The 20,970-nt window shown below is 62.7% G+C and overlaps 1 protein-coding gene across 1 annotated transcript; it reads right to left on the reverse strand.

Moving 5' to 3' along the window:
- Positions 1-224: 224 nt before the first annotated feature.
- On the reverse strand, positions 225-18,636 carry ELFN1 (extracellular leucine rich repeat and fibronectin type III domain containing 1). The gene is made up of 2 exons (XM_032872808.1): positions 18,590-18,636; positions 225-3,132 (listed from the first exon to the last, which is right to left on the reverse strand). Exon 2 carries the CDS (start codon positions 2,863-2,865, stop codon positions 391-393), a length of 2,475 nt encoding a protein of 824 aa, XP_032728699.1. The 5' UTR covers positions 2,866-3,132; positions 18,590-18,636; the 3' UTR covers positions 225-390.
- Positions 18,637-20,970: the final 2,334 nt, after the last annotated feature.

Below are 20,970 nucleotides of genomic sequence, written 5' to 3' on the forward strand. Positions count from 1 at the left end.
CTCAAGTCCCTTGTGTATGTGTGTGTGTGTGTGTGTGTGTGTGCGCGCGCACGCGTGTGTGGAAGCCACGGCTCATTCTCTGTTGGGACTGGCAGCGCCCCCTCCCTGCGCTCTCTGTGGGCTCCAGGCTCCCACACTGGCTGTGTGCGTGTCTGTGTGCACATGTGTCTCTGTGTGTGAGCGTGTCTGTGTGCACATCTGTGTACACACGTGCGCATCTGTGTGAGCGTGTCTGTGTGCACGTGTCTGCGTGTCTACGCGTGTGTACGTGTGTGGCGCGTTGCGTGGGAGTCTCTGGGTTACGATAGCTGCAGTGGGTCTTGTGTCCTTTTTGGTCCCGTGGGCGTCACGAGTCCCAGGGAAGGTGCGGGGGGGGCGCGGGCCGTGGGCTCAGGACTTGTGCTGGGCCGACACGCCCTTCCAGTAGTCCAGGATGTCGTGCAGGTCCTCGTCTTTGGCGAACTGAACCTTCTTGCGCAGGGCGTGGCCGGCTGCCATGAACTCCTCGTGGTCCTTGTGGCGCCGGCGGCCCAGTCTGAGACGCTCCCAGATGCTCTGGGAGGCCCTGCAGGCATACTCGGGGCTGGAGGAGTAGCTCAGGTTGTGGTACTGCGGGGACAGTGGCGAGTAGGCCAGCTCGCGGGGCCGCGGCCGGGTCAGCGGCTCCAGGATGGACGCCTTGCGGCCACCCAGGCTCTCATGGGGTGGGGGCGCGGGGGGCACGGGGGGCTCGGCCGGGTGGGAGCCGGGGTACGAGTGCCGGTGCTCGCCGTAGTGGCGGCCTTTCTCGGCCTCGGCCCGCAGCACAGCGGCTGCGGGCGTCACAGTGAGGATGGCGTCAGTGGCGGGGGAGCTCTTCTCGATGTACTTGGCCTCAGCGGCTGCGGCCTTGTGGACGCCGGCGGCCTCGGCGCGGAAGGCTCGCGGGCTGCGTGCGGAGCCGCTGGACGAGGAGCTGGCGCGCGGTGGGCCGGTGGCCGCCTCCACGCTGTGGTGCCGCTGAAGGCTGTGGCCAAAGGTGTCCTTGTAGACGGGCGCCAGGAAGCCGTGCTTGCCGGCCAGCGGCTCCGACAGCAGCACCAGCTGCGGCTCAGCCGCGGACACGGCCCCGGCGCCGGCCTTGCCGCCCTGGAAGGAGGTGGCCTCAGACTTGAGCGCGTCGATGCAGTTGTTGATGATCTGGTTGACCTTGTCCACCTCCTTGGCGATGGTGGAGATCTCGGCCACCGAGCTCTGGCTGTCGGGGCCGGGCCGGCCCAGCTCGCAGTCCCTGCGCTCCGCGGGCTCGCCCGTGCGCACCTCCATGTAGCTGCCCTTGCTGGCCTTGGGCGTCTCGCCGCTCTCTGCCAGCTTGTACGGCTCCATCTCGCCGGCCGCCAGGTACGGGATGCGGGTCGTGGCCTCGGGGCCCAGCAGCGGGCCCTGGGACAGCGGGGCCAGGCCAGGGGCCTCCAGCTCAGGCCCGTACTTGAGCTCGATGATGGTCTTCTTGAGGCTGCCGGCCGCGGCCGCCTTCTTGTGCTTTTCCTCCTGGCGCCTCCGCCGGCGCAGGCAGTAGTAGACGGCGCCCAGCACCAGCACCATGCCGAACAGGCAGCCCAGGATGGTCATGATGTAGTGCGTGGCCGTGGACGGGCTGGGCACGGGGCCGGGTGGGCCAGGCGGCTTGGGCAGGCCGATGGTGAGGCAGGTGTGGTTGTGGTGCAGGCCGGAGCTGGTGGACACCACACAGTAGGTGTAGTTGGTGAGCGTGTACAGGTTGGTCAGGCGGATCTCCTCCTGCGGCTTGGTCAGCCGGGACACGGTGGACGAGCGGCTATTGTTGAAATGCTCCAGCGTGTACATGCGCGTGAACGGGCTGGGCAGCTGCACCGTGATGGTGGCCGAGTTCTGTGTCAGCTGCTTGACCTTGAGGAGGGGCCGCGCCTCAGCCTGGGGGGCCAGCGTGGGCAGCGCCACCAGCGGCGTGGTGCCGTCGCCAGAGAAGCAGTCCTCATCGGCGCAGGGGGGCTCGCTGGGCTCGGGGGGCGGTGGGGGCGGGGGCGGTGGGGGCGCACGGCCCGGGGGCAGGCGTCCCGGCACAGGGGGCGGCTCGGCCACGTAGGCGCCGTCGGTGCACACGGACTGCAGCTTGGCGAGGATGCTACGCTGGCCGTGGCGGCCCTGGCCCAGCAGGAAGTAGCCGGCGTAGAGCGGCGGCGACTCACACTGCACGCGGTCATGGGCGTGCGTGGCGTTGGCGAAGGCGGCCAGCCAGCGCAGGAAGCCCAGGAGCTCGCAGGAGCAGTAGAAGGGGTTGCTGTAGAGCTCGCACACGGACAGCCGGGCCAGGCCGGCGAAGGTGGTGCCGTGCAGCCGCTGGATACGGTTCATGGACAGGTCGACGTTGACGACGTTGGGGCACTCCCAGAAGGCACCGGGCGTGACCACCTCAATGAGGTTGGCCTGCAGGTACAGGTACTCGAGCTTGGCCAGCCCACGCAGCACGCCCTCCGTCAGGTTCCGCAGCCGGTTGTAGCCCAGCTGCAGCACCTGCAGGTTGAACTGGCCCGAGAAGGCGCCGTCCTCAATGTAGCCGATCTCGTTCTTGGTGAGGTTGAGGTACGTGAGGTTGCCAAAGCGGCTGAGCGAGGCGTAGTGCACGCTGCGGATCCGGTTCTCGTTTAGCCGCAGGTCCACGATGGTGCTGTTGATCTGCTGCGGGATGGCCTCGTAGGGCGGCTGGTTCTGGCTGCAGATGGCCAGCCACACGAAGCCCTTGTCGCCCTCGATCAGCCAGCAGTCTCCGCGGGCCAGGCCGCCTGCGTGCAGCAGGATGGCGGCCGCCACGCACGCCCATAGTGCGCCCCAGAGGCACCCGGCCATGGGGACGGCCTCCGTGGGACAGCCCGCGCCGCCTGCCCAGGGGGACCGGCCGGGAGACCCGGGAGGAACCAAAGGGGCCGGCGCTCGCGCTCAGGGGTGTCCTGTCCCAGGCCGCATGCTGGCGTCGTGTGGGAACTGGGAGCCGGCTGCCACCCTCAGTGCCGCAGGCCCCCGGTCATGCGCCTATGTCCTGCCGAGGCCGTGGTCGCCTCCCCCATCGGCCCGGGCGTCTGGACAGCTCCGCCCTGCACCTCCAGCTCCACAGTCCTGTGGCAAGACAGAAGAGGGGAGAGCCGTCAGGAGGGGCTGGGGTTCCGGCAGGCCCCACCATGGAGGAGCAAGGCCCTGTCGGGCGGCCTGGTCAAACCAGAAGGCATGTTGGGGGAGCCCATAGTCCTACAGGACAATGTCGGGTACCAGAAGGGCGCAGGACAGGTTGTGCCTCAAGGGAGGGGAGTGAAGGGAAGGCCCCATCCCAAGCCCTCCCCAGCCCCCAGCCCCATTTCCTCCCAGAGGCGACAAAACCCCACCTGCTGGGCAGGGTCCCAGAGATTCAAGGACTATGGGTCTGGCACAGGCAGGGCCACTCGCGGGACAGTTGGGAATCAGGGACGTCCTCTCCCGGGAGGGCCCGGCCAGACTCACAGCCGCCTGCAGAGGGTGCTTGGAGCCCTGGCCCAAGGGTCCTCAGCCCCAGCACACAAATCCCTTCAAGGCCTCAGGGCGCCTCCGGCTCCCCTCCAGGGAGGCACAGGGAGGCAGCCGGCCCCAGGGATGGCCAGGTTCGGGGCCTGAGCCCTCCCACACTGGGTCAAGGCACATCACACTCCTCTGACCCTAAGTTTCCCCAAATTAGACTGCTGGATGGTCTCAGGGGAAAGGAGGCTGCCACCACCCCCTCATGGGTGGATCCCGGTACAAAGGCTGGGAAGGGAGGAATGACTCTGCCAAGAAGCCCCCAAGCGCACCCACACCCCCACCCGGGGCCTAGGAAAGGCCCGATCCCTCCCAGCTCTGCCAGCTCCTGAGACACAGCGTGAGGGGATGGCCACCGGCCCCTGCACAGAGCCAGGATGGGAACTTTCCTCCTGGGTCAGGCTGGGGAGCCCGTGCACAGGGAGATGGGGCTGGACACAGCAGCTCCCGCCAACGGGAGGACCTCTGGTCTGCGGGACCCGCCCTCTGCCCCCACCCCAGGTCTCCTGCGGGACAGACGAGCAGGCGTGCTTTTCCTCGTTAACATCTGGATTTATAGCCGGCCTCTGTCACCGCTCTGTGGCCTGGCCAGCGGCCAGCTGAGTATATTTTACGGATATTGACGTTTGCAACTAGTCTGCACTGAGGCAGCTTAAATTAGGGAACAAAATATAATGATGTGAAATGGATTTTCTTCCCCTTTGGAAACTTCATAGAGCACTGTTTTGATCTGGCTCCTGGGGAGGAGAGTGACTGGCAGATGGGGGCCAGATGGGACGGAGAGGGACCCGGGGCGAGGTCCTCCCGGCCAGCCTGTGGCAAAGCACGGGGCCTCCCCTGGCCGGTGGGACAGGGAGGGAGCCTGTCGGGGGGACTCTGGGGTCCCTGCATGGTGTCCCTGGGGAGGATGGAGGGCATCTCCAGTACCTGCCCCTGCCCCTCCACCAGGGGCCCCGCGGTGTGGGTAAGGCAGGTTGGGGCAACGGGGTCAGGCCAGCTCCCACTGCTGAAAGCAGGTGTGTAGAGCCTGTCTAGGAAGTGTGGCATCTCAGCAATGCTGATTGTAATCACCTTTAATCTCTTGCTCAAAATAACCCAAAGTCAAGTTAAGGAGGATTACAGGGGCCTGAAGAAGCCTTATCACAGGCAGACTCGGGTGGAGGAGGGACGGCCCCCAGGATACCGGCCTCTCCCTGCTCCCCCCCACCCCCTGCCAGGGCCGCTGGGCCCCTTGGCGGCTCTGGGGAGCAGCATGCACACGTGGGTCTGTGTGCGGTGAGGGAGGTAGTGGGGGGAGGGGGGCTCACCCCACAGGCAGGCTCCCACACGTGGGAGCTGGGGTCTGCATGTGCGAGGGTGAGGCTGTACCAACACACATGTTGGGACCCATGTTAGCACCCGTGCACGCAGACAGGGGTGCCTTCGGGAGAACACGGCTCCATGGAAGCCTGCTCACGTGGTCGGTGTGAGCTCCCCCCCCCCAGCCCCACCCTCCCCAGGGCACACGTCCAGGAACGCAGCATCTTGGGACGGGCGCATGGTTCTGGGGACCCGTCTTGTCTCCCCTGTGAACTGCCCCTCCCCCGGAGCTGCCTCCACCAGGCCAGCAGTGTGACGAGGGCGGCAGGGCTGGCCCCCCTGCCCTGAGGACAGGGCACGTCCCCGCCTCGGGTGCTCCCTCTGGCCTGGCAGGTGTCCTGCTCTCACCTTTGTGTGCCATGCCTGCCCCCAGAGCCTGGGCTGTGTGGGGATGGGCAGCCTCAGGGGAGGGACATGCTAGGAGTCTGGGTGTGACCCTGCTGGCTGGTCCCTTCTGCCCCTCTTATAGCCCCCAAGACCTGGCCTCAGAGGGACACCAGGATTCTCCTTCCACAGCTCACTGTGCAGATGGGAAATGGAGACCTGTCTGAGGTCCCAGTGCGAGTGGCCCCATCCTCCTCCTGTTAGGGCTGGGCGTCCACACCTGCAGGCACCTCGTCCCTCCAGGAGGCCCTCGGCTGCAGGGATTGGGCTTCCTGAGCGGAAACTGATGCCCAGGGAAATGGTCTGATCGGCTGGGAGGGCTCTGCTCAGGTGGCGTGCTGTCCCTTGGCCTGCCCCCTCCTCCTGGACTCCCTCGCTCACCACCCATCGTCGGTAATGGGCCCCAGCGCCAGCCCCGTCCCCGTCTCTCACACACACACACACACACACACACACACACACACGTGTCCTCCATGCCTGGCTGGTCACTCATGAAACAGACGTACCCATATGTGTGGGAGGCACAGGCCTGTGTCACAGCAGCCCCCACCTGCCCCTGCCGCCCACACCCCTACAGGCCGGGGTGTCTCTGCCAGCACCTCTCCCCCCGCACCATCCCTGCCAACTTGTGGTGCCCCATGCCGCCGCTGGCCGCTCGACCTGTACTGTAGTCCTGAACAGCGTAGTTCTACAACATTCCACAGAAGCACCTTGACCAGAACACCCTCCAGCCCATCCAGGCAGTGTCCACCCCGAGTGGTCACCAGCGACCCGTCTTGCCAGCCCTGGGGGCATACTGTTTCCGTGTCCCCCAGCCACACAGCAGCCCCTTCCTGGAGCGCCTTCTGCTCCAGGTCTCGGAGCAGCCGCCCCTCCTGTCCAGTCCCCTCCACAGCCCCCGAGGCCACACTCCGGCCTCAGTCGTTGCTTCCTCTGCTCACTTCCCCAAGGGGGTCTCAGGGCCCCTCAGGCTCACGGACAGCTCCCCCTGTGAGCTCGTGCCCCACCGCCCCCATTCCTCAAACCCCACACCAGTGCGCCATCCTCCAGCACGCTCTCCCCTCTCTCCCCACATGCAGCCCAGAAGCAAAAGCATCCCCCCCACCTCGCTGGGTCTCTGGGGTCGTCTCCTGGCCTCTGCTGCCAAGGCCACGCTGGTCCAAGCCACCGCCCCCTCTGGCTGGGCTCCCACCTCGTCTCCTGCTGCCCACAATCCACCCTCCCAACCGCAGCCACAGGAACCGGGGGGACCTTGGAGCGCGGTCATGGGATCCTGCCACTCTGCCATCCCCGCCCACAACCCGGGATGACATCCGCTCTTCCAGGAGGGAGCAGAGGAAAACCCAGGCTCCACCAGGACCTACCAGGCCTCGCCTGCTGGGGCCCCATCCATCCGCCACCCCCCCCCACCCCGTGTGCACCACCCCCGTCCTTCTGGCTGCAGGGCCTGGTCCCTCCCCTGAAAAGCAAGAGCTTCGGATCCTAGAGCCGACAGCTCCATCGGAATATCACCCCTTCCAAGCCCCTGCCCAGTACTTGCTTATTTACTTGGAGTCACTGCTGGTTCCCTCCCCGCCCCCCGGGGTCACAAGCCCCAGTGCCCAGACCCCACGTCCTACCGGCTGGGATGCCCCCAGCCCAGAGCATCAGCTGACAGGCAGGAGTTGCATGGGGTCAGGCACCAGCCGTCAGCTCTGTTTTCTCATCTGTGAAATGGGAGCCAAACATGCCGCCTTCCCCGGGGCCCATGGGAGGGAGCTGCCCCCCCACCACCCTGCTCTGCAGGGATCCAGACCACCCCACGTCACTGTGGGCCACATCAGCCCGAGCTGCCTCTGACCTGCGGATGCAGACACATCCAGTGGGATGAGAAACGCACGTCGGTCTCACGTCCTCACTTGGCAAAAACACCCCACTGTCCCCCACCCCGCAGAGTTTCTCCGTGCGCACCTCCCCCAATGGAGAGCGACCCCTGAGCACGTCCCCTCAGCCCCAGGAATCTTGCTGGACACCTGCCCCCCTTCATTCACAGACGCCTCACGCTGGCCCCTGCAAGGCCCTGTGACAGAGACCCCACACCTAGGAAGGAGAGACGGGCCAGGTGCAGCCTGGCACGTCCCAGAGGGACGGGGCATGAGTTCTGGCCCTGACCAGAACGGCTTCGGGGCCAGTCCCTGCTCATCTCGCTTCTGCCCTCAGTCAGTGGGCATAGAGCCTGGGGCCCCCTCATGTCCCAGCAGAGACCAGAGGCCCCCAGCCCCAGGTGGTGCCCTGCACAGTTGGTGATCACGTACACACAACAGCCAGCCTTCTGTGTGTCTGCACATGTGGATAGGGACCTGTGTGCCAAACTGTATCCGCGGCCCCACACCTATCTGCACACGCATGTTCACATGTGCCTGGGGGGGATCTGACAGTGGTCACTGAAGCAGACTGTCCTGAGGTCATCAGTTACCAGTGGGGAGGGACAGGAGAGACAGTAGGGCCTGGAAAGGGGCTCCCCTCCCAGCCGTCATCACCATGACCATCGGGACAAGTCCCAGAGCCATCACCTCATTAAGCCTCATCACTGCCCTCCACAGGGACAGGGGACAGCCACAGTGCCCTCTGTGGCCCAGGAGAAAGGACCGGCCAGGGAGCCTCAGCTACTCAGGCAGGACTCAGGCCACCAGAGCTTCTCAGCCACTGACCCAACAGCTCCCTGTGGAGGGTCCCCCTGGTGCCCAGGAAAGGGGGCAGATGGGGCCCCTGGCTGCCCAGGGGGTGTCTGGCCCCACCCAGGCCTGCGGGGAGTGGGAGGTGCTCATGGGGCCACCCAGGAACGGGCCTGGTGGGGGGGGGGGGGATGCAGATGGCAGGGGTGACCAGCGTTCCCCAGCCCCTGGGCATGCAGAGCTGGGGGCTCAAGAATGCAGAGGGGGAGGGTGGATTCCCTGTAAATGTGCTCGGCTGTTGTTAGAGGGGCGCTCTGGGGGTCCCCGCGGTGGACGCCTGGTGCAGAGCCCTGTCTGGAGCCACGGGCAGTGTAAGCCCCCAGCAGGTGTATTCAACAGGGAGGGGAGCTGGCCGGCTGAGGGCAGGGGCCTGTCCTGGAGGGTGATGCAGCATCTGGCCATTGGAAGGGGAGCGGGGAGAGCATGAGCATGGAGAGGACCCTCGGAAAGAAAGAAGTTGGACTTTCCTTGAGAAGCATCACATCTGGACGGTGCCGGGGCGGGGGGTGGGGGTTGGCGGGGGAGGGACGAGTCTTCCTTCCACACACAGTGGGGCCCCAGCCTGACTGCAGAAAATACTTAGACATGAGCATGGGACGGTCACGCGCACACACACCCACATCCGGTCCAGCCCCTACCAGGAGGGCCCTGGCGTTCACATCCTCGTCCACAGCAGGGACACGCACCAGGCAGCGGATATTTAGGAACAGGTCCCTGAGGGAACAGCAGGGAACGAGAGGGAGGCCTGCTCAGTGCCAGGAAGACCCTGGAAAACTGTAGGCAATCAGGGAAGGCCTCCACTAGGAGATGCCATGTGAGGGGTTCTAGTAGGTGAGTAGGAGTTCGGTAAAAAGGGGTTACCGGGCATCCCAGGTGAGGAGGAGGCGGCGGAAGGCACAGGCGATCAGAGCACAGCGCCCATGCAGGGTGTGCAGGGTGCCCAAGAATGGGTCCCGGAACCAGCGTGGAAGGGCGTGGTGGCAGGAGAGGAGCCCAGACTCCCTGCTCCCGAGAGCCTGAGGCACGGTGGTGGCACTGGGCTGGGGAGGGGGGACCCCTCCTCCCTCTCAATACTGGGGTTGTGGGGAAAATTGGCGACAGTGGGGGAGGACAGGGACCTGCCCCAGCCTGGGTTGCTCCCAGCCTCAGTTTCCCCACCTGTAACATTAAAGAAAGGGTTGGGCTAGGTATCTCCAAGCGGAGGTGCCCTAAGTCCCACGTGGTGGCTCCTAACCCCCCACGTGGTGCTTGCACACACTGCCCCCTCCACCCGCTGCCTGGGGGGACGACGGTGCTCAGGAGGCTGGTCCCACCTCTGTTCCCTCACGTCAACCCTGCCGACATGTTGCCGCTAATGAAATAAAGAAATATGGTGGTTCCAGGCTTTTAAACTTGTCACAGCCAGATTTGCATAATCACCTGCCTAAAAATACCATTGCTCTGCTCCATCTCGGCACTCAGACTTGGGGCCAGCGCTGGCCCCGGGGATTCTGCACAAGGCCCGACTCTCACATCCAGAGGGAAACAGGCTGAGCGCCACGCACACGGGGAGGCGGGGAGATGGGCGGGAAGTTAGAGATCGATAACTTTTTACCACTCCAATGTTTGGCCAATAGATCATGTTTACTGCTTACGTTTGTCTGCCGCTGTAGCCGGGCTCTGCCGCAGAGGCCCCGGGACCGCGACGGGTACAGCGGGAAGTGCCATTGTGGGGCAGATGCCAGGGCCTCGGGCCAGCAGAGCCCGGTGGGGGGGTGGTAGTGGAAGGGGGCTCCAGGCCCGCCCACCTGAATGGGGCACCACCAGCTGGGGCCCCGGGCCCCCAGGCCGGGCCACGAATGTTGGCTCCTCCGCACTCTGGCTGTGTGACCTTGGGCAAGTCACTGGCCTTCTCTGGGCCTGTTTCCTCCTCTGGCAGATGGAGATCGCCGGGGCTTATCCCTCACAGCCTCACGGCGAGGGTAACACGACCTTCCCCTCCATACCTTCCTGCATGTACATGCGCTCTATAAATACTCATTTCCTCCTAGGGTAGCCCCTTGGCCTCAGGCGGGCAGGGGAGGGAGTGCACTATTCCAGGCCGTGTGGGTGGACTGAGCAGGCCAGCAGGACAGGCCTTGGGGGCTTTTTGACTTCAGGAGCTACCCAGCCCAGTGCCCCCAGCCCTGGGGCCGAGCGAGCACTGTCCCCAGCCTCATTACCCACCTTGAGCCTGCCCTCCCTGCTCCTGCTCCGTATTCACCCACAGAGGCTGGCCCAGGCTCCTGCAGCCGGCCGTCCCGCAGTGCTGACTCAGCCGGGCTCCAACCTCAGGACTTGGCCACAGGGTCGGCCTGGCAAGCCCCCGACCTCAGCTGGCCCTGCCCTTGTCCTCTGGGAGGCAGGCTGGGAGGCCCACGGTGGAGAGACTGTCCCTTGCCCTCCACCCCACAAGGTGCATGCAGAGGGAGCTGGGAAAGGTGACGAGTTGGGGCCCAGGGAGAACATGGAGGACACACCTCACCCACCCACTGACCTTGGGCGTCCCCGGGAGCCCTGAGCCTCAGCCTGCCTGGCCAGAGTCCGGGAGCGAGCATGCAAACAGCAGTGGTCTCTGGTTTCCTATAGGCCCCCACGTGCAGTGAGTGTCTCCTGTGTGGGCGCACCCCCAGGAAGACAGAGAGGAGGGAAAGCCAGCAAGCCCAGGCTTTCCCCACAAGCAAGGGCAAGGGAACATGGCATCAGAGTCTACCACTTTGCTTGGTAATTCCAGCCCTACCCCAGAGTTTCCAGGGGAAACCCTGCAGCTGGAACCCAAGCTGTGGCCCAGGGTGGGGCTGGGCCAGGGTTCCTGGAGGGGCAGACACAGCAGGAAGGGCCCCAGGCAGGGCTGGGGGCTGGAGTCCGGCCCCCACGACGCAGGGCTCACCCCGTCCCCATCCCGCCAGGCCTCACAGCTCCCGGCTGCTCTGAGTTAATTAGGGATCCAAACATTTAATGGTCTTTTATGCTTCCACTGGGCATCTTTTTAAATTAAAAAAACATGATGTACGGCACTGTTGGAGGGAGAAATCACTTTGCGATGGTTTCCTGCTCAGGCACTGGCAGGGACCGGGAGAGGGTGGCTGGCTGGCCTCCAGGGAGGCCGGATGGCGACACGTGACCCTCTCCAGGAACACTGCCCCCCACCCCCCCCCACCGTTGGGAAGCATGTTGCAGACTCCAGGCAAGGGTCTGGGTGTCCAAGGGACACCTGGCACTCTTCCCCATCACACCCTCCTAACCCGGGCAGCCAGGAAGTTCTATCTTTAGTCTGACCTGAATCTCTCCAGTTGTTTTGAGGGACGGCCAGCCTGAGACCGCACTTGGAGATGCGCTGGTTCTGCTCTTCCCAGTCGAACCTAAACCCCCCAGGAACCCTGAGCTCTGGGAGCCCTTTTCTGGGCACGGGGATTCCGTCCCTGTTCCCAGCTCCGGCGGAGGGCAATGCAGACTGCTGGGAGGGCCTCGGGGGACACTGTCCCCCGTCCCCACGCTCCACCAACCGGGGCCACGCACCCAGACACGGGGACCGCTGCCCACCCCACTCACCCATCAGGTCCTGTCTCGAGTCCCCGCCGCTGTGACGATTTTCTCCGAGCAGTTTCCGGCCACTACGAGTTGCACTAAAGATCTGGAGCATGGTTTTCAAGCAGAGGTTGTAAGAGAGCAGTCAGCTCCTCGAACATCACATGAAGGGGGGAAACCAGGTCCGAAGCAAAGTCCTGTCTAAGGCAGCATCGGTGACACCACCCGGGCCAGGGACGGAGCCGAGACACACGCTGTCCCTGAGCTAACCGGGCCCCCGGCTATGTGTCGGGGTCACCGGCCATGCTGGGATGGCATCATCACTCTGGTGAGGGGTCCTGGGGAGAGCCCAAGATTGGGGAAGAACAGCCAGTATGGTCCCTTGGCAAGCAGGGGGTCTCTGCATTGGAAATGGGGCTCTCTCCCCACGTGACCAGATCAACACGGGGCTTCCGAACAAACAGCCTGCCCAGCGCCCCCGCGGCCACAGCCGGGACCACCAGCCCCCACAGGCCCTCTCCCTCCAGAAGCCATCCCCTCCCTCGAGAGCCCCTCGTGGACACCTGTCAGGAGGCTGCTGCAGCTCCTAGGGGCAAGGATCGTTCCCAGGCTCCCCGGGAGCTCTGAGAACAAGACCCCCTTTCCCTGCAGCCCCTGTGCCCCGGGGGACCTCAGGCTCATGTCCCAGGAAAAGAAGCTTCTGGAGGGGAAACCATGGGCAGGCCTGGGCCCAGACTCTCGTTCTTAATTTGTCACTGAATCCAAACACACACACAGACACACACACACACATGCACGGGGTCTGCGGCCTGGGGAGCCCCGAGACATCCTAAGAGCAGACATCACCTCCGTCTGCTCACATCTCTAGGGTCCCACCTAGAAGGCATTTCACTGGGGTGAAGGAGTAAAATCGATCCCCCCCAACCCCGCACCAACAGGCAACAAAACGTCCAACACCATATAGTGAATCATCTGTTCCCTCGGCTGATCTGTGATGCCCCACAGGGTGAGTCGGGTCGAGCCTGCCCTCCCCCTGTAACCCTGCATGGCTCCCCAGTGCCCTCAAGAGAGCCCATGTCCCCGCCTGCCTACCTCTCTGCCCCCACCTTGCCCTGTAAGGCGATGGTCAACCTGCTTCTCTTGCATTTTCTCTAAGCTGCTGTTTCCAAGCCTGGGACACATCCCCCTGCCACCATTGTGGTCTCTGCTTGGACTCCCGAGAGGGGCTGGGGTCTCTCCTCGTAAGCACGAAGTGGCCCAGCTGTGCCCCCGTGCGTCCCTCCCTGTCAGCCAGACTGGGGGCTGCAGGCACGGATGGCTGGCTCTTGCCCGTCCCTTCCAGGCACAGGGTAGGGAGTGGACGGGGACAGAGCCTGTGGAGGTGCTCAGCCCATCACCTGTAAGGGAGGGTAGCTCCATGTAGTGATTCTCCCCGGATGGTCTCCACGCACCGGCTGTTCGGTGGCACTATGTGTGGACCCCCCCACCCCAGTCACACACCCCACCAGGTGGCTCACGGTTGCATTGGTATAGACACCTCTGCTGGGGACTGCGCCATTGTATCAGTGGCCCCTTGCCCCTCTCATGATGCCTAAACGGCCCTGTTTACGTCCCTGGGACATAAACTCTGTGATAAGCTTGCCCACAGAGGACGATAGACACCCTTTCATGCTTCTCCGTTTCTAGAACCTTGGCTCAGCGTCCCTCTCCCAGGTGATTGGGCACAGCTCTTCCAAACACGCAGCCAAGATGCGGGTGGGACCCCACGGAGCCTACAAATTAACTTTGGAAGAACCTTCGGGATTGTAATATTTTGGCACGGCCTGTCCCGTGACGCCCACTCTCTCTCTGGTCTCCCAGGAAGCCTCCACAGAGTTCCGCACGATGATCTCAAATTTTTCTCATAACTGCATTCCTGGGAATCCCACGGGGTGTTTGTGTTGTTGCCACTGTGAGCGGGGACCGCTGATCTCATTGTGTTTTCCGACCAGCTGTCGCGGGTACAGATGAGAATTACTGATTTGTGTATGTCTGTCTGTTCAATATCCAGCCCACTACTTCCGCCAAGTTCTCCAGTGACCACTTCAGTGGCTTCTTGGTTTCCTTGGGCCTCGGATCAGGCTGCCAGCAAATGATTACAATTCTTTCCCAGAGACAGCACATTTAATTCTGTTTCATGTCTTATTGCTATGTCCAGGATTTCTGGACAATGATAAAGGGTTCTTTTGGTGATGGGGTTTTTTTTTAAATAAAAGTTTTTGAACTCCCAGGAATTTGAAAAATCTCATCATTTAGCATGGTCCTGGCTGTGAAGTTGGGACACAGTTTCTTTACCGGGATGAGAAACCATCCCCGGTTCCATTTTTAGCAGTTCCTTTAAGATCGGAAACCAGAGCTAGATTTTGTCAGATGCTTCTTGTCATTTCTCAACAGGGTCCCACGGCCAACCTGTTGAGGTTGTTATGTATTATATTAACAGGTTTCCCCACTATTAAGCCATCTCTGAATTCTTCTGATAAATCCTACCTAATCACAGTGGATGACCTAACATTCTGGAAAACGGGATCTGTGTGTATCTCACCGAGGATTTCTGATCCCATCCCCAGGGGCGAGATCTGGGTGAGGTCTCGTTTCTGTATGGTGTTCACAGTCTGGGGTTTGGGGCCGTTCTCACCCTCTCTCACCGGGGTGACTTCCTGCAGACGGCAGCTGCCCACTCCGGTGAGACTCCCGGGTCTCTGAGCTCAGGGCCCCTCCATGGCGAACGTGTTCCCGAAGCCATGTGGGCAAACACCATGGACCACTCCGTTAAGGGACTGTCACTCTGTGTTCGTTGTTTGTACGTTCCAGATTTTCATGATTCAGGGTTGGCTCCAGGCTGGTTCACGGCAGGGAAATGTGCTGGGAAAGTGGACACCAGCCTGGGGGAGGTCAGGACTGTGACACCACCCTCCGAGAGGACCCTGCAGGGCCTCCTGGTCTGTGTTCCTTGTCACCCACATGCAGATGGATGGATGTCACGTTGGGTGTCAGGGGCACGGGAAACACAAAATGAGGGAAGGCCTGGACCCTCTCAGAATGTCCACTCTGAGGAGAAAACCCACAGAAGTGAGGGGCTTGGCAGGAAGGACACCCCTGAAAGATGGTACCATCTCCCTGTCCTCCTGCCACGGTCCCAGCGTGGGACCAGCATGGTCGCCGACCTACCCCTACATGGGATGTCTGTCTCTGTATCCCTTGAATCTGGTGGTCCTGACCACACTGGCCACCAGCGCTGCCAGAATTGAGCCCTATCTGTCCCGGGCACGGCCCTTGGCCACTGACACGTGGACACAGCTGCCGCCACCAAAAGCCACAAGCTTTGGCATGGTTACACGGCAGCAGACAATGACACAATGCCGAGCGTCACGCGAGCGCGAGCAGGACAGCGACAGGGAGCGGGAGAGCCCCCTCCCCCCCATCACAGGGAGCTCCTCACCCTCACAGTCCAGGAGGGGGCATCTGCCAGGTCGGGCGGGGAGGGGGGGCGGCTTCTGCAGTGTGTGGGTCAAGGAAGGCCCGTCCATGCCCACTCCCCTGGGCGGCGGCCTGGACGACAGGGTTTCTGACCCACGTGTGACTCAGGCCCTGGTGCTCTCCAGGCCAGCGGGTTTGTGCAGATGCCTTCACTTCTGAGACTCAGTTTACCTCCCTGACAAATGGGGCCCTTGGCCCCTGCTCACAGGTAAATGCAGCCAAGTCTGGGAACAGCCAGGACCCAGTGTGGCAGGTGTCCCCGGAAGCGGAGGCTCATGGGGTACAAACCATCTGCCCCCAGACCCCTTAGACTTTCTCAGCTGCATCTTGTCTCCTCTGGGAAGTGGGAACAGTGCACGGAGCCCACAGGTTCACCAAGGGGCCTGTGCAAGACACGCGTGTTCGTGCACCATGCCACACCCGACGGGGCCGTGTGAGGCTCTGGCTGCCGCCAGGATGTGGGGACAGGGCTGAAGAAGAGCTGAAGCAAAGTCCAGGGGGTGCAGGCAGGCCTGGGCAGCTGGAGGGTTGGGTGGCCCCTTTCCCAGGGGATGGGCTGCAGTCGGCCCACAGCTGTCCCTCTGAGGCCCCGCCAGCTCTCGGAGTCCATAAAAAATCAATCTAATGACACAGCAAACATTAATTAGAGTCGTGAGACCAGGAACGGGATTGATCTGGAAGGGGCTGCTCTGCTGTTAGTCATCGAAACGCTCTGCGGGGGTGGGGAGGGGCCGGGGCTCGGGGGCAGGGGCCACGGAGCCGACCAGAGCCTGCCCCCCCATATCAGGCTGACGGCAGGGGAGTGGAGGCTGCTGGGGGGCCCAGCCGGGGGTCAGGGCCCTGGGAGCTCGGTCTGGCCCTGCTTCCCACTGGTTTTCTGGCCCAAAGGGACACTGCAAAGGGGCGGGGCTCCCTCCGGAAAGCTCAGGTGGGGAAGGACCAAGCTGGACCCCTCAGCTCTCCCTGCTGTGCGGAGAGCAGAGCTCCCAAGTGCAAGGAGCTGAGCATGAACCCTCGTGGGCACAGCTGGAGCCCCCTGCCAGACGGCACTGGGGAAGGGACTGCAGTCAGCCACCTGGACGAGGACATGAAAGGAAGTCCCGGTGGGAGCTGGGCAGCCAGCAGCACAGCCTCTGACCCACGGAGGGACACAGACATGTTTTAAGAATATGTAGAACATGTCCCGTGTCCCCTGGGGAGGGGGCACCTGGCAGCCCTCTGCCCCTCCTCTGGGTGGGGAACACAGGCTCCATTCTCCCTGATGCTATCCCCCCAGCAGCACACTGGTCTGTGTTCTGGGGGGGTGGGGCGGTTGGGAGAAGAGGTGCTCGGGGACCCTTCCCAGGTGAGAAGTGACCGCAGACGCCCTCGGATGGCGGACTCCCCTCTCCCACAGTCCCACCCATGTTCCTGAGGTCCAGGGGTGCTGGGGACCACCATGTGGGGCCGGGGATGGCTCCGGCCAGGCCTCACTGTGTGTGTGTGGCTGGGGAGGGGGACTGGAGCGCGTCTGGCTGTGCCATGCCTCCCAGCGTATGTCTGAACAAGAAATCCAACGAGGTCCATATGCCGCTGTTCTAAATAGAGCCTCTCATGGAGCCTTCAAAGGGCCAAGGTCAGTGAAACTGGAAGCGGGGAAGCGTGGTGGGCAGGGGGCTGGGCTGAGACGTTGACCTGGGTCCCCCTCCCAGGCAGCTTCAAGGTGAGGGTCTGGGAGGCCTGTATGGAGCGCCCTGAGACCCGCAGGGAGGAAGTGTCTATGGCGACCGCACGTGTGTGTCCCCAGAGTGCGACCCCGCAGCCCTGGGCCCTCTGCCTGCCCCCCACCGCACCTCATGCGCACACACCCGCATGCACACACGGGCGCCTAATTATTGTCTCGCGGCGGGCAGGAGTCCGACCGCCGGAGCAGCTGGAGGACATTCAATTCTCGGAGTAATTGACAGTGCTGGAAGGCACCCAAGTGGGGTGTGAGGACGCGCTCCCCTCAGCGACTCAATCCTTCATCGCAGAGCACATTACTGCCTCGGTTCACACTGCCTCCGCCCCCTCACCGCCTACCCGCCTGGCTCTGGGCCTCCGTCTGTCGGCCGGCCGTCTGTCCGTCTGTCACCCGAGATGCCACCGGCCACTGGCCTCGCCTCTGTGTGTGGAGGGAGCTGCTTTCCCCCCTGGCCGCCCGCACCCTGCCCCCCCAGTATCAGGCCCCGGGGACGGCTACAGGGGTGGGGACTTCAGAGAAGGGCTCTGGGACATAGTGTTGGGACTCCAGGGGTCACCACCCCAGTCCCTGGACTGCCCAGCAGGTGCTAGGAGGCCAGGGGCACCTGCCCCTACTCGCTCCTCCCCAAAGGCTCCTAGAGGACAGTGTGACATTCATGGGGACTGAGCCTCCCACAGGGGATAGGGCCAGTTATCAGGCATGCACAAGACAGGGCAGTGCCTGGGTGGCAGTGTGACCACACACCCAGAGTGACCGCAGAGTGGGGGGAGGTGCAGAACACATCCAGGGGCTGGGGGGCACCCACAGGGCTATCTGGGGAGGTTTCCGGGCTCTGTCCTCATCCGTGTGAGCAGCAGCCTGGATGAACTCTGAGAACCTGTAGGAAGGGGACGGAGGCTGGAGGCCAGGACCGGGAGCCAAGCACTCCCTCCAGCTCGATGAATACCACAGGGCAAAAACCACGCCAGGAAGGGATCAGCATGGCTCCACATCACCCGTGGGGAAGAGAATTAAGTGAGAGCCAGTTGGACAGGTCAATGTGGCCACCTGAGAAGGTAATTGGCTGACTTAATAGAGATATAGCAGGGAGAACAGAGAAGGTGATGATCCGGCTCTAGGCAGCACGGCTCAGCCTGTGCTCAGAGTGTCTGGCTCCAGACTCCAAGGAACATGACCAGAGCCCACACTCCTACAGCACCTTCTAGGAGCTAAACTCTCGTCTATCAAACTATTTAGTACTGAGGCCAGTCCTGTGAAGCAGGAACTAGTATTACCCACCTAACCAAAGAGGCACGAAGTTGTTAATGAACTTGGTTGCGTTTCCACAGCTGCTTAGTCATGGGGCAGGATTGAAACCCAGGCACCTTGGCCCCAGAGCCCCGGTGCCTACCCACATGTCATGCAGCCAACAGGCCCAGGAGGGCGCGTCTGAAAGTGACGGAGCTGGCGGAGCACAGACGCGAAGGCAAGATGGGAGGGTGTGGGGGTATCTGGCTGAGAGGCCACCTGCAGAGGAGGGTCCCCCAGGCCCTGGGGTGGACCTATTCACCCTCCCAGAGAGTTCCCTGAGTCTGCTCACCAAGGTTTAACACACGCGGCCTCACTGGGAAACATCTAGGCGGCATTGCACAAAGATCAAGACGTACGGAGCCCATGAGCCCAATTTTGGTGTGTTTTACCACAATGGAAAGTTCAGAAAGAAAGGTGGCGGGTGGGGGTGGTCTGAGAGGGGCACATAGAGGCTCCGGCAGGGGTGGGGGGGGGCGAGGAACACTGGAACACCCACCTTCTCGCACCCCTTCAGGGCTTCCCTAGGTCCCGGGCGGCATGCGGGGACTGACACTCAGCTGGAGGGGACAGCGTTAGGGTTCTCAGGGTATCTCTCTTCACACCTTTAGCTGTATTAAATATTTCATAATTAGTGAAATATTTATTTGGGATTTCTTAAATCTTTGAGACATCTGCAATATTTTATAATACATTTTTAAGTGTTTTGGAAAGGAATGGGCTGCTGTGTGCGACTGAGCTCCCCGTCGCCAGAGGTGTGCAAGGAGAGGCTGGATGTCAGAGAGGGCACTGCCCCCAGCAGGGAGGTGCCTAGAACCAGGAGAACGGTCAGCATCACTCATGAGCCTTTACAAAACAGATGTCCGGGACCCATCTCTACTCCTGATTCGACAGGTCCAGTGTAGGGCCTGGGTGTCTGCGTTTGTGCCATGGGCCACGTGCCCTCTGCCCTGGTTGGGACACGGATTCTGGCTCACACTTTGTTTTCTCTGGCCTTGAGGACCAGGCCCAGGCTCCTCGGCCCCCGGTCAGGCTGAACACAAGGTGGGGGTACCAGCCCCAGGAGCTGAAGGCCTGGGGCCTTCAGCGAGGTGTGCACGGCCCCCCTTGCAGAGACGGGAGCACTGAGGACCAGAGAGGGGAAGAAAGAGCCTGAGGGTCACAGGAGAGGAGAGAGGGGAAACAGATCTTCTCCTTTCTGTTCCAGGGCTGCCCCGGTCACGGGTGTCCCCCATTCTGGTCGTAAGAGCACTAATGTTGACCCGTGGTGTCTGGAGACAGTCCCTCCCTCACAGGGCCCTCCTCAAACCTGAGCCCCTCCCTCCTCTGACCACATGCAGAGGAAAGGTTTGACGGATGGAGCTTGGCAGGTGTGTAACTTGGCGCCCAGCAAACAGGCAAGCTGACCGATGGCCCTGAGCTCTGGCCTTTCTTCATCTGATGGTGTTGAAAGTGGCTGTGTGCCCGGCCCAGGCCAGGGCCCGGCAGCGGCAGACGGGGGTGGCCACGAAGCCGGGTGCCTAAGGAACCACATCAAGAGAACCTCCCAACATTGGCCTCAGCCTTGTGAGGGTGTGCACTCAGGCCCCGAGAAGGAAAGGCATTTTCCCCAGGTCACACAGAAGATTGTGGCACAAGCAGGACAAAGGCTTTGTTTTCTCTCCTGAGCCCTCTCTAGCCCTCCCGCAGCCCCAGGGCGTTGGGGCTGTGCCATAGCCCAGGGCTGGAGGGTTGGGGAGTGGGAGGAGGCTGCCCCCATCTGCCTGCCACTCTAGTAGCCACAGGGACCTTGGAGTAGTGGGGTCGAGTGCCCAGGTTGGCAGAGATGCCACCTGGCTGGTGACGGCCTCGTGGGAGGCCCGCAGTGGCCCCGCAGGACTGGGAGTCTGTTACAGGAACGGCGGCTTCCCGCCACAGAGTTCTGACTTTACCAGCGCCGTCGCACATTTCTATAAACGTTAGGACACACGCAGCATCGTGAAGGAGCGGAGAAGCCAGGTGGAAGCTGGGAGGAGGCCAGGCTGGACGGGGCCGGGAGAGTGGGTGGGACAGCCCCGGGGCCACCGGAGAAAGCGAGGCTGAGCGAACTCGGTATTTAGCTGCTGTTGATTCCCGTAATAACGAAGCAACGTTCGCACTGTATGATCAAAATAACCATACCAACCCATCCTATGAAGAGAGACCCAAGTACGAAGACAGGAAGGAGGCTCAGGGGAGGAGGGGAGCCAGTCCCGCCCGGAAGGGAGAGATGGTCTCAAGGGCCCGCAGGGACCAGGAGCAGGAAGGGGCTTTGAGGGACTCGGGGCCAGAACCCCACGCTGCCAGTCTTGCCACACAAGGCTGGGAAAAAGGGCCATCTGGTCTACCCCCTGCCCCCACCCCCAGGTCAGGCTGGGCTGCTGAAGATGGCCCAGTGCTTCTCCTGGAGGCTGGACAGGCCTCCCTCCCCACCCGGCCCCCGGCACGGACAAGGGGCTTGACGTAATCCGCAAGGCCTCTGGGGAAATGAAAAGCAGGAGGAGGAAGCCCACAGACCAGGCTAGAGAATTCGCCTCCCCCAACCTTGGTTCTGCCTTCTTCCCAAAAGAGGTAATGCGTAGAGGCTTTGTCCAGGCGGGGGGGCCAGGTTCGGGGATGCGGGCTTCCTCCTGAGGAGGACAGCAGGTGTGCCGTGGGGTTGAAAAGGAGAGGTGTCGGGCCAGGCTCGGCTCACAAGGGAAAGCATGCTGGGATGCTGTGGACTGGGCTGGGGCCGGGACAGAGGTGGGGGTGGCCAGAGCCCGCCAGGGCCAGGCTGCAGGAGCCATGGGCCTCCCCAGGGATGTCCTCCTTGCTGGACCACAGTGCCCATCCCTCCACTGTCCGAGGCAAGCCCTCTGG

Source organism: Lontra canadensis, unplaced genomic scaffold (assembly GCF_010015895.1).
Source record: "Lontra canadensis isolate GAN:19392208 unplaced genomic scaffold, GSC_riverotter_1.0 scaffold45, whole genome shotgun sequence".
NCBI lineage: Eukaryota > Metazoa > Chordata > Mammalia > Carnivora > Mustelidae > Lontra > Lontra canadensis.

Bases quoted from the DNA above. Each gene is read 5' to 3' on its own strand.
- ELFN1 (XM_032872808.1), bottom strand. From the start codon at position 2,865: ATGGCCGGGTGCCTCTGGGGCGCACTATGGGCGTGCGTGGCGGCCGCC.